Genomic DNA, 17,976 nt, shown 5'->3' with positions numbered 1-17,976 from the left:
CTGCTCTCTTCTATCCATTCTTCGATCCTCACCAATGTTAGGATCATGCCACAAACAAGCCATCACACACAGAACCCATTTACACATTACAGAGGACATGCTTTCATATGAAATTGGTCTGTTCAGGCAGGTAGGTATTGAGTGTCCTTCTTAAAACAACAGTCACCTTCAACGTCAGGGACTGTGCCAAGCCTCCATGGGTTTTCAGTCACCCTGATCCATTTCCCCCAATGACAAATGGTTTGCAGCAGTAAAGATGGGCAGTCACCGTGCTGGGAATGGAGAAGAAGGCAGTGAACAAAGAAAGGCATCTTCCGCCCTTGTGGGCATCACAGCTTGGGAAGTTGGTGTTTTGTTTTATTTTAAAGTTATAAGCCAGAATATTTAGTCACGATCCAAGAGGCTGGGGGGGGACTTTGGGACAACTGCAGGTAGGCATTCATGGGAATACTCCCAAGTCAGTAAGAGTTACAACCATACGGAGGCAGACGGAGGAGAGACACACATTCCCGGGATGACACAAAGCGGTGGGAGGTGGCTTCGTCAGAGAGATCCTAGAAGTGTCCCTGTGGAAGTGATGGCAGGTTTAGTCTGTAGGACGAGCATATGATGGAATGCTGTGGGAGGGAAATCGTGCCTGGAGTAGAAGGGGCAAGGGGAACGTGGCACAAGATCTGGATGGCACCTCTCAGGACCAGGTAAAGGATGAGGGTCATCCTCCCAGAAGCCATTGGGTGTCGTCACTTCCAGAATGCAAAGTGAGAAGCCATCTATAACAGATTTGGAACTAATGTGGAAAGGGGCATCAAGGTCCATGTTTTTAATCTCTCCCTAGACAAATGGATTCAAAAGCTGCTTGGTCCAAGCAGAAGAGTAGAACAGGCTTCCTAATTCTGGATATCCCAGAGAGGACATCTTACACCGAAAAGACCAACTTGCCTGTTCTCCCTGAATGCTTTTGTTCTCCTCCAAGAACGTCTAGTTCTGGAAGGATGCTCATCCTCCACGCTATTTTGCTGTCTATTGTGAAGGAAGATCCAGTCCTTGTTCCCATCCGAAGTTATTTCTGTGCAGACATATTCATTTCCTTCTCCTCAAAGATATCACTGGACCCCCTTCCCAGGGGCCCATATGGGACTGTTGTCACTTGGCTAGGCAAGGCTCCTCAAGAAAAATCATGCCTTGGCATGAGTTTAATGCCACAGTTGTTATTGCGGTTCTAGCTGATGGGATCTTTGTTTCCGGGATGAAGCTTTCTTAGTCATAAAGCACACCCAGTCATCTCTTGCTGCTGATCACACACTTGAAGAATGAGCGGGACGTGTTTCTGGGCAGGGTAGACATCTCTGAAATCAGCTTACAGGAATGTGGCCAGCTGGTCCTCAGAGTCTTGAGAGACCTCCAGAGAGGGGAAAGCTGACCTCCCGCCATCTTTTCCAACACCACACCTCCTCCTTTGCCAAAATTCCTGCACTTCCGGTCTCACTTGGCTTCCTCATGTTGCATTGTTACCCTAAGTTTTTCTTGCTCCTCAAAGGAACTGGTCACGATTTTATGTAAGATAAGCTTCAAAATACAGAATTCAGCTGAGCAAAACAGGGAGTGAAGTTTCATTTAAGATTTGATTTTATAGCTAATATTTATTCATGAGTTTTGGCAGTGACCTTTTCAGTACCTTTTAAAGATAAATTTCTTATAAGAATTTTCACATTTTATTAAGCTAATTACTCAGTAGACTTCACAGAAGACTTAAAATGAAAACAAGATCTTTTGCACACATTACGAGCGGCTCTTCTCGGTTTAAATTTCAGAACGCGTATACCTACATGATGGGTGCCTGCGTGATTGTCTTCCGGTTTTTCTCTATCTGTGGAAAGCATGTGAGTACGTTGTAAAGGATACTATCAAAGGTTACATATGCACAGAAAAAAGGAGCGAAGCCTAATTGACTTCAGCTGTCCTTCTGGGTCTTCAGGGTTGAAGTTGACCTGGGATGCTGGTCATCCCAAGTCCAAATGAGCAAATATTAAATTTTTAAATGAATCAGTAGTTTAGTTATCTTGTGATATGTTTCCTGACATTTATGCTGTTTTTTTACTCTTCATATTTACTAGATGAGCTCATTCATCAACTAAAGATAACATATTAGGCATGAAAGCAAAAACCAGTGGTCTTAATACTTCTTTAATTTTATTGTTTTTTTGTCACAAAGTTACTTTACTGCAAAGAAAAATAGTCTTTAACGAAGCTTCACGGTTCTATGATCCTAGATTTCTTTATATTCTTTTTCTTGTTCATGCATACACTTGGCATCTAATTTTCATTGTTTAAAGTTGCTTCCTTTTTCATTACTGACATTATTTCATATACATTCTGGAAATGCCCATATTTGGTACATTCAGTGTTTGATGCCATTTAGCGTTTTGTCATTGTTTAGGCTTATTTCTGTGAACATCTGTTTGTGGAAGAATCCTGAGGCAACTCGGGGGGAGAGGCCAAAAATGGACAGCCCTCCTCACAGAGACTTCGGCAGCAAGAGAAGCGAAAATGGAAGGCTAGGAATTTTAGAGGAAGAGCTTTTATGAATTTGGTGAAAAGGCTGAACAGTTTGAAATACAAGTTGAATTTCTCTCTGGTTTTTTTTTTTTAATAATATTCAGATTTAATACCCTTTAATAAGAATTAATTCAAAGCAAGTTGTCCAATGAGGGTCACTGTTGTGCCAACCTGCGTACCCGTCATTCACGTGCCAGGTTCGCCCCATGAAGTGAATTAAATATTCGTTTTCTCCTCCGCACCGGCACCTCCACACAGGTAACGCTGAAGATGCTGCTCCTGACGGTGGTCGTCAGCATGTACAAGAGCTTCTTCATCATAGTGGGGATGTTCTTACTGCTCCTGTGTTACGCTTTTGCCGGAGTTGTTTTATTCGGCACTGTGAAATACGGAGAGAACATTAACAGGTGGGTGTGTATTCTTCTGTTTAGTCATTCGTCAAGCAAACTCTTTTCATCACGAAGCCATGACTAACAATCCGAACGGCTTTTGTCTATTAAAGGCGAAAGGGAAGGGGAAGCAATCAGTCGGAAATGAAAACGAAATAAATTGGTCACATTTTCAATGACATTTTTCTAATTAAAAACAGCCTACATATTGACTTTAGAAGTCTTATTGCCATAATAGTCCCACAATGTAACACGAATCCATAATTCCACATCTACCACCATGCAGTAATAACCACTTCAAATGTCCTGGTGAATTTCTATCCATCTACTGCCAAAAAACAATATATTCTCTTTTTAATGACACTTTAAGATGACCCTGGGTTTTCCGTTTTTTTTCTTTTTATTTATTTTTTTAAAGCGCAACATGGGAAGTCATAATTCCCAAAATGGCTACTAGGTAGGAAAAGCATTTTTCAAAGATTATCTTAAATTTCGTGGAAGCGCCGCATACAACAAATTAAATGCCAGTGTGCCTTGTTGCAGAGATTACTTATTTGATCCACAGCAGCTTCACTTTTTATAGCAAACTCTACGTGAAAGAAGGAATCACTTTCACTTGTCAAAGCTGGGACCCTCAGTCATTCAAAATGCATGGCCAGAATTGGTGTCGCCTGCTGGGTTTGGGTTTTTAGAGAGCTATCCTTGAGGGCAAGAGTGAGTAACAAACACATTACGAGGGTACAGCCTTTACACATGGTAAACTTAGCAGCCAAATTTGCTCCACAATCTACCTGTTTTAGTGGTGACGCCTTACGACTTCAGGACAAACTCTATTACCCATTTTCTGGTTTTTCTTCTTTAATTAGGCATGCCAACTTTTCTTCAGCGGGCAAAGCCATCACGGTACTCTTCCGAATTGTCACAGGCGAAGACTGGAATAAGATTATGCATGACTGTATGGTAAACATCTCTTCACCCGTAACAGTGCCTCAGCTTAGAACCAAATGAAACCCTTTGCTAAGCAACATTGGCAAGCGTCACCCTCGTTAGCATCAAGACTTTGTGTGCAAAACACATAGCCTGGCCGTTTAGTTCAGGTGTATTGTATTCTTTAGTTCAGGTGTAGTGTATTCTTTTCCATTACAGTGTCTGGCCAGAGGCAGGAGGAATATCCAGGGAAGCCAGCTTGAGCTGGCTTCATTTGGTTCATTTGGTTCATTTGGCCGATCCGCATTCTGTGGGCATTGTTCCCTCCCTCCCACCTTTAACATTTTGACAGTCAAGTGCAACCAGGGGAGTTCCGCTTCTTTAACTGAATTTACTCAACAGAGACTCACCAAGCGCCTGGTTTATACTGAGCCATGCACTCAGTGCCAGGTCTCCCATGATTCCACGGCGTGCTCAAGGAGATCCCAGTCAGGGTCACACCCTCCCTTTGGTTCCTCCCTCCTCCTCGCTGTCCCTCCTGTCTCCCACACAACTTCAGCTCCATCAGGCCCCATGCTCACTGCAGGGATATGTTCCTGCAGCACTCCGTGTTTCTCCTTTGTACTGTGTATCCCAGCTGTAGTGAGTTACCGGCTTGATCATTTCATCTCTGTTTCCTCTCTCACAACCTCGAGAGCAACTGTTCAAAAGAAATTTCTGCAGTGCAGCTGGCAATCAGCTCTGTCCCACTCAGTAGCCCTCTGTGGGTTCTGAGCACTTGAAATGTGACCAGTGCGTGCCCGAGCAACTGAATTCTAAATTTTATCTAAGGCTATTGGATGTTCATTAATATACATTTACATTTTGATAGCCACACGCAGTCCGTGGCTCCCTAGAGCTCCAGACTGTCAGCAACATGAAGGAGGGACAGAGTCTGTGTCTCGTTTAGACGTGTCTGTCTCCAGCCCTGGGTAGACATCTAGCACACAGTAGGAGCTAAAGAACTCCGCCTGAATGAAGGGGGACAGAATTGACCAAATCAGATATAATATAAGGCAGAATTAAGTAAGTTCTAAATAAAGAACAAGCAGAGTGCTGTGGGGATGTAGTGTCTCCAGCCGAAAGAAACCAGGTCTTTCAGAGCTGTTGCCTTTTTATTGGGCCACTAAGGGCATGAAGACTTTTGATAACTTGAGCCTTGCGCTCTTCTGCCGTGTCCCAGAAAGGTGCTCCAGGAATGAGGATTCCTGGTTTCTTCTTACACCATTTGAATGTGCGTCTGCTCCGTGTAACAAATCTTCATAAATCTTAACCCATTCGTTAGGTCAGAGAAGTTTTTTAAATGCATTTTTATTTGACTTTCTGTAGTTCTCATCACAGTGACTATTTACCATTCAGGACTAGAGGAGGTGGCAGAGAGAAGGTATCTTGGAAGAATCAGGTCATTTTCATTGCGCTTCTAAAATGGAATGAACTTGAGATTCTCCGAGACTGGAAGTGGAGAATAAATGAAATATTCTTTTTGATTTTTGCCGCAGATGATGTACTCGATGTATGTAGCTTCTGAGAGACTAACTTTGAAATTAATGATATTTTCTGTGCGGAGGAATCATTGCCTCACAACAGCGGGTGCACAGAAATCTGTATCTTCATGCTCACCCCACCCCTCTTCTTGTCCCCTTTGGCTGCGTAGGTCCAGCCTCCCTTTTGCACTCCAGATGAATTCACATACTGGGCAACAGACTGTGGAAATTATGCCGGGGCGCTTATGTATTTCTGTTCATTTTATGTCATCATTGCCTACATCATGCTAAATCTGCTTGTAGGTAAGTGATGTTCGTTGAATGTGTTTTAATATCTTTAAGCTCAGGTACTTAGATAATTATGTACAATTTGCAAGTAATTATCCCAGATTGCTTGGGGTGGGTGTTTCACGGCATTAATTATAAATTGTTGCCTCTCGATCCAGAAGCTGAAAAGACCTTTGAAAGGCATGTAAATGACAGTTGATTGCAATTTCAAGAGTTGTCCTATTAATTATGATCATTAATTTCAAAAGAGCTCTTCTCACACGTTGAGTTGAACAGATCGCAGGGAGGGCTACCTTTATGGCCTCGAAAGATCACAGTTATGTTTTTTGAAAGATACACGGTGTTCCCCAGGTGTGGGGCCACCCAGAACCCAACCTGACCTTTAAAAACTGCCCTGGAACCGTCAACTAAGAGTGAAAGCCAACTGGCATGGCTATCGCTACACACAGAATGTCTGTTTATGCTCATGACCCTCATGTTTTGGAAAGGCGGGAGCCGGATAAATAGCTTAGTCCAAGTGTAAAATATGCCAACTTGGAAAACAAACTAAAAACACTTTAAAAATTTGGCTTATAATGTAGGTGATAAAATCCCTTATTTATAATAGATGTTTTACTCTTTCTAAAAAATGACAGATTAGCGTAATTATCTAACTTCTTCACTTTTTTTTCTTTTCTTAGCCATCATTGTGGAGAATTTCTCCTTGTTTTATTCCACGGAGGAGGACCAGCTTCTAAGTTATAACGATCTTCGCCACTTTCAAATCATATGGAATATGGTGGATGATAAACGAGAGGTAGGAAAGGGGGCTGCTGCTTTGTGCCCAACCCAAAGAGACTCATTGAGAGAGCATGAAGACGACAGACCACAGACCCTCAACTATTTAAGTGGTCTTTTTGTCACCAGTGGACATCTGTTGAATTTGGAATGGCCATTGGCGAATTGTAGAAAGCCACCATCGACCGTTCAGCGGAATATCCTGGGAGGGGTGCGAGACAGAATGGTCCCCTTCATGTCCAACCACGGATGTCCTTTTCTTTGGACATTCAGAAAGTCACCAAGGAAAGGAAACCAAGGAAGCTCTGAAGAAACCAGCCCTGGGCTGGGAGCAGAAGAAGGGGTGAAGTTCAAATCACCAGAGCGATGGGGTAACACAGAGCCAGAGCCAGCCACCGACAGCAGTCTTGATTAGAATTGCAATGGGGTTATTGAGTGGTTTCTGAAAGTTACTATTTTTAATTATTTGGGACTTATTTAAAATCTTGAATCATAAAGCTTACCCAGGATTTCCTAGAATTAGCCAAAGTAGCAGCAGCATCTCCCGTTGTGCCTTCTCTTCCTCCTCCTTCATCTCAGCAAACACTCGGGTACTGGGTATATAGCGATGAGCACAATGAAAAGGCCCCCATGCTCACAGAGCTTCTGTTCTAATCATAAGTGAAACAATAATTATAATTATTATTATTATCTCAAGAAGCTATAAGTATTTTGCCAAAAGTACCAGAGTGGAGATGGGTTAGCCTGGGGGGCAGACCACTTTAGTGGAGTGGCCATGTCGGTCTGGCTGGGGAGGTGCTGTTAGACCCGACTTCTGAAAACCAAGGAAAGTTCTGCTGTGGGAAAATCTGGGGGTTTGCTGCAGGAAGAGTTCACAGAGGGCATGAAGACCACAGACCAGAACAGGCTGGGGAAAGGGGCATGCTGAGCTAGGTCCACATGGTAATGCCTGGCTTTCCCCTCCCCCACTGTCGCCCTTTCGCTGACACTCCCCCACTTCCCCAGGCACCAGGCTCAGGGGGCTTTCTCTGAGACAGTGGCCTGCCTGTGTGGCCATCTGGCCTCGCTGTCCCATCTCCCCTCGATCCCCCTGCAGCTCCAAGATGGCTGCCTGCTGGAACCCGACTTCCTTGGACGGGTCAATAAGAGCCCCACCGGTCACAGGTTAAGATGTCAGTAACTGACAGGATTTGATGGGTCACCCCTGCCCCTGCCTCTTGCCCAGGGCCTGAGTTCACAGACACTAGGTGGTGTTGCCTGTAAGGGAGTAACACGTGTTCGATTTTCAGAACCTAGAGCTGCTCTGACCAGGTTCTCTTGTATGTCATTGTTTGAATAATGGAGAAGACCTGAACAGGAGTGATCATTCCCCAGAAGAACGACTTAGAATCAATGTTTGGAAGTGTGTGGGATCCAGGCGAATTGGAGGGGAGGATCGTGGACACGGGAATGTTCTCCTTTTCTGTGATAACTCATTACCAACCCACTCAGCGTGTGTTTTAGAGAAACAAGTGAGCTGGGGCTGAGTCAGTGAAATGGCCGAGAGATGAGGAGCCTGACAAAGCAAGGGCTGAGGCCAGGGAGGCAGAGGGCCTGCTTTGTACCCTCCTAGGCTCCCAGTGCTGCCAGCTTCCGAGATCCCACAGAACCAGAGAAACACCAGCAGAAGATCCAAGTGCCCCCCCTTCCCATCCATCCCCTCACCCAGCCTCCATGGAGGCCAACAACTTCCTTGCTGCCCCTCTTTTGGGATAAAGAGGTGGTGTTCTGGGTGGGTTTTTTGGTTTTGGGGGGTTTTGTTTTGTTTTGTTTTTCTGTGAAAACTGAATCCCAAGAGAATCATTATGGCCTGAAGATGATTTACCAGTCACTGTGTTCTGCCCACCAGGGCGTGATTCCGACTTTCCGGGTCAAGTTCCTGCTGAGGCTGCTGCGGGGGAGGTTGGAGGTGGATCTGGACAAAGACAAGCTCCTGTTTAAGCACATGTGCTACGAAATGGAGAGGCTGCATAACGGTGGTGACGTCACTTTCCACGATGTCCTCAGGTACGAGGGGGTCTTCCCAACCGCGTGTCACAGAGCCTACCCGAGCCCAGAACCTGAAGCTGTGGCCATTCAAGGCCTTGTGAAACACAGCTGACAAGGAGGCTCACAAGATGGCACATCGCTGAGGGGATAGGGCTAGGCCACACGGCTCAGGCTCCAAGGGGCCTTTAAGAACCCTGTCTGAGTGAGTGTCTCACACAGGAGCAGGGAGAAGCAGTGACCTGATGTCCCCAGAAGTGTCCCTTACTGACTAGGGAGCTCCTGACAGGGAGAGGTAGAGAGAGAGATGAGGGCCTCGGGGAACATGGCCACCCTTCGTTTTGTGGGGAAGGAGCTGCTCCTGGAGAGACATGTGACTTGCTCGGTCACGCAGCCTCCGTGGTCAGGCTAGGGCTAGAGTGCAGATCTTCTCGTGATGGTTGACCCCGCTTGGATGGGCAACCACATTTTCCATTCCAGGAATACCCAGACAGGACCAAGGGAACAAAATACCATAAACTCAGCGGTTTAAACAAGTGTATTGTCTCATAGTCCTGGAGGCTGAAGTTCAAATTCAAGGGGTCGGCAGGGCTCGTTTCTTCTGAGGCTGCGAGGGGGAATCTGTTCCAGCTTCTGGGGCTTTGCGGGCCACCCCAATCTCTGCCTCCGTCTTCATGTGAGGTTCTCCCTATATGCACCTGTGTGTGTGTGTGTGCACATGTGTCCAAATCTCCCCTTTTATAAGGACACCATTCAGATTTGATTAGGGGCCCATCCCTTTCCGATATGACCTCACCTTAACCCATTACATCTGCAGTGACCTATTTCTGAAAAAGATCACATTTTGACGTACTGGGGGTTATGATTCCAACATCTATTTTTTAAGGGGGAAAACGATTCAACCCACAACTGCTTTTTAAACAGGAATCCATGGATAAAATCCAGAGCTCCATGGACTTGGAAATGATCACATCTTTATTTTCATGAATCACTCCCTGAAATGCAGCATTTTCTTCAGTGATGAAGGCAGGCAGCAAACCACCACCGTATTAACAATACGTGCATCTTCGTCCCCAGCAGAGATCACCGATATTTCCAGAGCACATCACTGATGTGGCTGATAGCTTAAATACCCTTTACACTCCCTTCTGCGGTAGAGTGGTCATTCGACCTCAGCTAGATGTTAGCATTTAAGGCAATAATAAAGAAGCACTTATGCACCATCTTGTTCATTTTACTTGTTAATTAATTTTACTTCTGTTTTTATTGAAGTAGGGTTGACACACAATATTACACGGGTTTCAGGTGTACAACAACTTTGTATGTTATGCTGTGCTCACGGCAAGAGTAGATAACACCAGTCACCAGACAACACAGTTACAACATCATTGGCCCTATTCCCTATGCTGTACTTTTCATCCCCACGACTTATCCGTCCAATGCTGGAAGCCTGTACCTCCTACTCCCCTTCATCTTTTTTGTCCAGCCCCTGAGAATCCCCCCACCCCGACAACCACCAGTTTGCTGTCTGTATTTACGTGTCTCTCCCTGCTTTGTTTGTTTGTTTTATTTTTTAGATCCCACAGGTAAGTGAAATCACATAGTATCTGTCTTCCTCTGTCTGGCTTATCTCACTTAGCATTATATCCTTTAGGTCCATTCATGTTGTCACAAATAGCAAGACCTCATTCTTTTTTTATGGCTGAGAACCATCCCAGTGTATGTAGACTACATCTTCTTTACCCATTCTAGCATCATCTTTTTAAAGAAAATATGAGAACTATATTTCAATGCAGTTGGTTTCCTTTGGAATCATATGTATTTTATTTTTTGCATTTAAAGTGATCTTCTATCCAAAGTCCCGTAGGCTCTGCTCTCAAAGAGGTGCAGCCACAGGAAAAGTCAAGGCCTCCTCCAGCAGGAGCTCTTCTCACCCCGTTGCACGTTCAGCAGCTCAGATACACAGAAATACGCTTGTGACTGAAACTTGAAAAAAAGATCAGAACAGGAAGGGCTTGGGAGAACTTCTCGAAAGTTAATTCTCTTCTTTCCCACTACTCACTTCTTACAGGAGCAAGCTAAAGGGCAGAAAAAGAGGCACAAAATACGTGTGATTAGCAAAGGATTCCATCTCTCTCAGAAAGTTTACCAAATTGTTCCTCCTGGGGACCAGTATTATTAGGCTGAAAGCGAAGCACAGAGACACACCACTGTCATTAAGCAATTATTGTTCAGCCTCTGGAACCCGGTGAGGCATCTGATAAAACGGATCAGGCGAAGCCGATGGGGGCGTTGGTTGCCCCTCCTGTCCTTTAGCTCAGTACATGATGAAACAGTTCAGCAGGGACTGCAGGGACAAGATTCTGGATGAAGCAGGGACAAGAGGAAGAGCACACAATGGTGGGAAGAGCCTTAGCAAAGAGGTCAGGGCACCCGTGCTGCCCGGGGAGGCCTCCTGAGCACCTCGATGCTGTGACGAGGGCTGTGGAGGTGGCGCTGAGCTCGCAGACGGGGCTCTGAGGAGGCACTGCCTGGACCTGTTGGGCCAAGGTCAGAATGGGGGCGAGTGTTCCACCTTGACTTTGCATTCACCAGAACGAATGAGGAAGATTTAGGGGCACGAGTGAGATCAATAGAGAGGGAAATGGGGGCAGGGGAGGGAACCGGAAGTGTGACCTTTGGCCAAACCTGTTAACCATCCCCAGCTGGACCTGAATGTGACAGGAGTATAGAGAGAGCACTCTTCCTTCTATGAGGAATGTTCCAGAGCCTTAAGCAGCTGATAATGTAGACGAGGGCCCAGCCTGACTCATTCATTTGACAAACACGTAGAGGGCACTTACTGTTGTAAGCACTTCACAAGTATTAACTCAGTCCTTTAATAAGTGGGAACCATGACTACGCCCATCTTACAGAGCAGGTGACATAACCAGCCCAGGTCCCCCAGCTACCTCCAGGGCACAGGGACACTACCTTGGTTGGACCAAGTGATGTCCTCTCTGGAGTCTGAGATAGTTACTGGTCAGGATCCCAGGAGGATCAGATGTGGACTGCTCTCCTGTTCCCCCCACCAGCATGCTCTCCTACCGGTCGGTTGACATCCGGAAGAGTCTGCAGTTGGAGGAGCTGCTGGCCAGGGAGCAGCTGGAGTACACTATCGAGGAGGAGGTGGCCAAGCAGACCATCCGCATGTGGCTGAAAAAGTGCTTAAAGCGCATCAGAGCTGTGAGTGGACTGGGGATGTCTGGGTTTGTGTTTCCTCCTCTCAAAGGAGGAAGAAGAGGGAGAAAAGAAAAGAGCTCTGGCGGTGGGGGGAGGCAGGGGTGCTCCTGGGTGGCTCAGTCGGTTAAGCATCTGCCTGTGGCTCAGGTCGTGATCTCAGGATCCTGGGATCGAGTCCCGCATTGGGCTCTCTGCTCATCGGAGTCTGCTTGAGATTCTCTCTCTCCCTCTTCTCCCCACCCCAAGCTCGCTTTCTCTCTCTCAAACAAATAAATAAAATCTTTCAAATAGAAGAGAAAAAAGTTTCATTAGCAACAGATTGAGATTCTCCTGTGATTAGCCTCGTGGCCCTTCGACTACATCGGCCTCATCCCCTTGGGACGGCCACAAAATCGTTCACTCTTCAGCAGAGTCCATAAGACGATCCCATTGAATCACATTTTTATGCTAGAACATGAATGTTTAAAAAGCAGCTCACTGAGGAACACCTGGGTGGCTCAGTTGGTTAAGCATCTGACTCTGAATTTTGGCTCAGGTCACGATCTCAGGGCTCCACACTGGCCGTGGAGACCACTTAAGAGTCTCCTCTCTCTCCCTCTTCCCATCACCCCCTCCCCACATCTCTCTCCCTAAAAAAAAGAAAAAGAAAAAGAAAAAAGAAAAGAAAGCAGTTTATTGATATTAAAATATTTGTGATCTCCATTTATCAAACTCAACTGTTCAAAATGCCCCAAATCTCTACATGTTGAGTGGCCACTGATTGTGCAAAACTCCCTTTAAATTGTTTCTAAAAATTCCACCATATCATTGATATTGTTTGGTCTTTAACAAAGGCCACCTCTCCTGGGAGTTTAATGATCTGTCTGCTGCCTTCAGAATTACAAGCTTATAAGATGCTCTGACTCATAAATCAATGAACACATACTATGTTGACATACATTGTGTTTACAATAGATATTTCTACTAGATAATTACTGTTTTGAATTACCCTTCACAGAGGAAAAAAATCAAATTAATCACTAAATATTTATATTTAACAGATTTTTAAAATTCTGTGTCTCAGAACAACATCAACTACAGGAAACATATCTTTCTATTGGATGAGAAAAGGTCCCCAGAGAAACAAAACCACCCAGCCTGCCCCACTACAGGCTCCAGGAGCGCACGGAGAGCTGGACCATCACCAGACTGGGCTCCCCAGTGTGCACCAAAACAGACTGGCCTGCTTCTATCCAAGAACCAAGACAAGAGCAAGGGTTTCACTCATCCACCCAAGGCTTCTGCCTCTAACAACGCAGAGGAAAAGGGCTGTCACTACTGGCTTAATGAGCACCAAGCAAAATAAGAAGGGAAAAAATAAAACACCTACGTTAACTATTCAAACATTCTATTTTACATACAACACAAGGTGTATCAGAGGACATGCTTATTCCCATTGTTATGCAAATGAGCATGGGTTGGGCAGGCTATGAGCCTTCCTTCCTAGCAGTGTGATAGGGAAATTAGTTAGGCATCCTTATTTGGAAGTCAAGCACACAAGTTCTTTGGAGAGGAGAGAAGAAAATCTGATTTGAGTGGTGGGGGACGGGGGACGTTGCGCTGACTTCTCTGTTACCCAGAGCATAATCACATTTCCATAGAAACAGCAACAATCCTGCAGCATCATCCACAGCCTGAGAGAGAGCCAGCAGCAGGAGCTGAGCCGCTTCCTGAATCCTCCGAGTATCGAGACCACCCAGCCCAGTGAGGACATGAACGCCAACAGCCAGGATAATAACATGCAACCGGAGGTAGGGGTATGAGGCATCCTATTAGGTGCATTTTTAGAAATAAAAAAATCAATTGGTGCTGTTCACATAGCCGTTTCGGACAAGGTGACAGTGTTTCCAACGGGAGTTTCCGAGTTAAAAACAGTTGGAACGCGTTGATCCAGATTATGTTTGGATCTTTGCAACTCGCAGTCATTTGGGGTTATTTCAAAAGATCTCATTCTGAGTTGTATGAATACTAAAGAAAAAAAATTGTGAATACCCAGAACTCACTAGTTCTCCCAGTTTTCGTCTAAAGAATTAACATTGCATTTCTATGGGCTTAACTGGAGGCCAGTGATATTAGGTGAAGAACATGGTTCGCCTGAAACTCAGTCCTAAATGCGCTCTTCTACCAAGTCACAGGGACTTGCAGTAGAATCAGTGAAAATGGTTGTAATTGGCCACCAACCTCCTTAAATAGACTCATTAAGGATTTGCCCTTCCTTAGTTGGGCACCGGAAGAGCATATGGGATTCATGAGGATTAGCCCCAGGACCTTCTTTTTACTGGGCCGCAGCTTATTTCCATTCCCAGCCCATACAAATGCGCAGAGGCGTGGGCGCCCTGGAGAGCCTGGCCTGGTGACCAGCAGCTGCAGGAGGTCCTGTCCTTTATGAGGGCACAGTCCGGACCCGCTGGAGTTGAGCCAGCATCCGGAGAGGAGCCCCTGGCAGCGTCAGGCTTCGTGGTGTGCTTGACCGGGCCGCGGTAAATACTGAAGGCTCCGCGCCCGGCCGGGGGCTCCAAGGGGACCTCCTGTTCCGAAGTGCAGGTCGGACTGGACTGCATGTTGCTGGCTCCCCAGCACGTAGGGATCATCTGCCTCGGACAACAGGGACTCCTGCAGGGACAGTCGGCCAAGGCGGAGTGGGGGAGGGGAGAGGGGGCCTAGGGGCTTGTACAGCGGCCTTGCCCCCTGTCGGCGGGCGGCGCAGGGGTAGGATGAGGACAGCCAGCCGGGCAGGGATGAGGCTGGCAAAGCGATGACTGCAGACCTAACCCCAAACCAAGAGGAGATACTGAAGTGACGTGGAGGCCAAGACAGGGACAGGACAAGGGAAGGGGACAGCGCACCAGAGAGAGCAAAACGTGTGCAGAGTCTCAGCCTTTCTCTCGGACATTCGTCTTAATGGGTATCAGCTTCGTTCTCCTCGGGGCTGTCGGGGAGTTTTACCTGCTGAGAACTCTCTTCCCGGAGCGCAGGACTGACCTCCAGGTTGGCAAGAGTCTATACACCCCCCGAACCCGGCAGTCCCTGCTGGCCCCCGTCCTTCCTGGTCCCTGGCTACACCGCAGGTGCTGGGGGGAGGGGCGGAGCCTCGGGAGTGGAGGAATCCCTGAGGGACGCCAGGAGGAGGCGCTACCTGGAGAGTTGCGCCTCTTCTCTTCACCGCATGCAGCGGTGACTCTCACTTTCCTGGACTCTCTGAACCCATTCTCCTTTGCTCCCTCCCCCACTGTGGACTCTATGGCCCCGGTGCTGTTTCTCCCACTGTTCTCCTGGGGTGCTTTCTTCCTTTCTTGCCATAAAACGAGAGTCCAGACCGGTGCAGAGGGCAGAAGGGGAGCACAGCCGTCGGAAAGGGCCCTAACTGCCTCCCTCTTGGCCCGCGCAGACCAGCAGCCAGCAGCAGCTCCTGAGCCCCACGCTGTCCGACCGAGGGGGCAGCCGGCAGGACGCCGCGGACCCCGGGAAACCCCAAAGGAAGTTCGGGCAGTGGCGGCTGCCCTCAGGTGTGTGCTCCGGGCCCTTTCTCCATTGATTCAGGCGTTGTAGACATTGTAGATGCGTCTACACCCTGTGAGTTTGGGGTCTCGGATTTCAAATTCGGGTCGGCCTCTCAAGTTGTTTAGACTCCCCTCACTATTGCTTACACTATCTGTCCTTTTCCTTTGCTTTTTTTTTTTTTTCCTTTGTATATGCTAACGAACAGCCACTCACCCATATTTCTATGTCGCATTTGCGCAGATTGGAACATTTAGTGATTTTTTTGGGGGGGGGTTAAGTTTTTTGTGATTATCTCAAAGTGTGATGGGGGCAGGTGGTATGTTTTCAAAAGATATTACAAGTTGTCCATGAACATAATTTTAAAGTCCATGCATTTGAAGGTTATGAATATAAAGAACCAAGAGCTAGAAGGGGTTCATACTTAAGGTTCTGTGGGGGGCGTGTTGAGCACGACTGGTTATTGTTACTGGTGGAGACATCACAGCTTTTCGGGAAGGGCTTGCAGGGGTGAACAGCTCCGTGTTGCTCATAGGACTCTTGTCAATTCCACAGCACCCAAACCAATAAGCCACTCAGTGTCTTCGGTCAACTTGCGGTTTGCAGGGCGCACAACTATGAAATCCGTAGTGTGCAAAATGAACCCCATGACCGACACGGCGTCGTGTGGTTCGGAGGTTAAGAAGTGGTGGACCCGGCAGCTGACGGTGGAGAGCGACGAAAGTGGCGATGATCTTCTGGATATTTAGGTGGGGGACTCAGCGCAGAACAGGTCTCATGGAGAACCCCGTTCCGTGACATTTTTCTCCCACGGTCTAACATCCTCTAGCGAGGAGTTCGGACTTGAGATGTCCTTTAATTCCACCTCGTCGCAAGATTTTGTTTTTTTTTAGTGGATTTCTGTTCTGCCCTAGGAGGGCGTAAACTTTGGTCTGTCGTAGTTGTGTCTAGGAGGGGTTGTTACCGTGTGTTCCAGAAAATTCGCGTAATGGTAGTATTTGTAATATTACCCAATACCAGATGTAGATCATTCAGACATTTCCTATATCCTATCTGTGTAAACTAAGGTGTATATTCGTATAAGCTCTTAAGCAGTATTCCCACACCCTGAAAGAGTGCTAAGCCCCAAGAGGCTAGTATTTATGGTACGGAAGCTATCGCTTTAGCTCATGTTTATCCCACTTCTCCTAGAGATACTTCCCTTGGGAAAATTTATTATTTACGATTGATCTGAAAAGGTCAGCACCGAGCTCATACTAAAATGACAGTAGTTTTACAAACTACAGATTCTCAATTTTTAAAAGTATCTTCTTCTTCTCATGTTATTCTTAAAAATAGGCACAAACTATTGAGAGATCAGACCAAGTCTGTTTCTGGCCTCAGTCACTCCAATGAAACGGTCGCCTGCTCCCTAGAGAGCTGTGAGTGCAGACACCAGGCAAAGACATTTGGCCCAAGTCGCCAGCTGGTTCCGAATAAATGCGTACATAGATCACTGGAAGGATGAGCTCTCATAACGATGTTGAGTTTCTTTCAAAGCCGTTCAATAACTACATTTAGCAAAAAGAGTGAAACTACATGATTCAGCCTGTTAAAGAAATCTTCAGGCGTGTGACGTTGTCACTGGCTTCATGGCCTAACCCAGAGTATGTCCGTTTTGCCATAAAGTCCGCAAAGACATTGTGAGTTGATCCCAGCACACCATTGCCACGTTCAAGGGAAAATGACTCCCTGCTACCAGACCCTTCTAAGGAAATAATGGCAACTTTGTAAAAAACCCTGCTTGGAACTCAGTTTAGGGACCCCACAACCCAGCTGGGTTTGTTTCACACACCACGTGCTCTGGGAAAATAAAAATGCGACGCGATGACCAAGTACCGGGGCCTCTTATGCTGAGTCAACCAAGTAGAAGTGCATCTGGGCCCTTAACTATGTTATTTTTGGTTGGAGATTTGCTGTTTTGATGGTTTCTTTTAGTGGAGTGATGATCTCCAAGTCCTTTGACACCCCAGGTGGCTTTATGATCTCTTTTTCTCTATTTAACGTTCTTAAAATAGCCGAATCCTTTCTGTATCACAAACGTAGCATTGTGGTGCCATCTATTGTTTAAGGGGTTAATTGTGACTCTAGGATAATGGGTAATTAAAGTCAGTGCGGCCAAAAGGATTTTATCTGGTTTTATGTTCAGTTGGAGTTTACTTTTTGTACATAAGCAAATCAAATAAATACTGCCTTTGTAAAAGAATTTACTCTGAGTTGATGGTCATTTTTAAACCTTTTCTCATGTGTGGAATGAGGGAAGGGGGTTTTGGCGGTGGGATCATTAGGAATCAGGATCATTTGCAAACTCTCTATCTGAATATTCCGTCTATAATTAGTTAGCAAAAGCTCTGTCCCTGATACTCATTTCAGTTCAGTTCCTAAGCCAGAATGTTCCTTTCACGTACCCATAAGGCTGAGTAAATACCCTTCAAATCCACAATAAGACAGAAAAGGGTCTTACATGGCCTGGGTATGAGCCTGTCCTCGTGCTGCATGAAAACGAGATTTTATTTTTTGGCTCATTGCCCTTGAGTAATACGGCTATGGTCCCACAGAACTGCTGAGCCTTTCCTACAACGGCTGTTAACTGGTGTTTCGCAGAACATCACTGTTGTTCATTCTGGGGTGAAGCAAAGGGCCCAACAGCAATGCGTTTGGAGTCATAGCACCCTCCATTTTCAGTTAAGTGA

The 17,976-nt window shown here is 46.3% G+C and overlaps 1 protein-coding gene across 4 annotated transcripts in view; it reads left to right on the top strand.

The window, feature by feature from the left end:
- Positions 1–17,470, top strand: part of NALCN (sodium leak channel, non-selective) — a 319,112-nt gene extending 301,642 nt beyond the window's left edge. For 3 of the 4 annotated variants that reach the window (XM_045978577.1, XM_045978575.1, XM_045978578.1), the window contains 10 exons: positions 1,812–1,880; positions 2,815–2,963; positions 3,812–3,905; positions 5,566–5,698; positions 6,364–6,479; positions 8,349–8,506; positions 11,560–11,710; positions 13,348–13,497; positions 15,135–15,252; positions 15,800–17,470. In XM_045978577.1, coding sequence (XP_045834533.1) covers positions 1,812–1,880; positions 2,815–2,963; positions 3,812–3,905; positions 5,566–5,698; positions 6,364–6,479; positions 8,349–8,506; positions 11,560–11,710; positions 13,348–13,497; positions 15,135–15,252; positions 15,800–15,993 — 1,332 coding nt within the window. In that variant the 3' untranslated portion in view covers positions 15,994–17,470. The remainder of the gene's footprint in view (positions 1–1,811; positions 1,881–2,814; positions 2,964–3,811; positions 3,906–5,565; positions 5,699–6,363; positions 6,480–8,348; positions 8,507–11,559; positions 11,711–13,347; positions 13,498–15,134; positions 15,253–15,799) is intronic. The other variant, XM_045978576.1, reaches the window with a different exon arrangement.
- The last annotated feature ends 506 nt before the right edge of the window (positions 17,471–17,976 follow it).

The sequence above is a fragment of the Meles meles genome, chromosome 14 (genome assembly GCF_922984935.1).
Source record: "Meles meles chromosome 14, mMelMel3.1 paternal haplotype, whole genome shotgun sequence".
Lineage (NCBI taxonomy): Eukaryota > Metazoa > Chordata > Mammalia > Carnivora > Mustelidae > Meles > Meles meles.
This window is presented reverse-complemented; position numbering and strand designations above follow the sequence as displayed.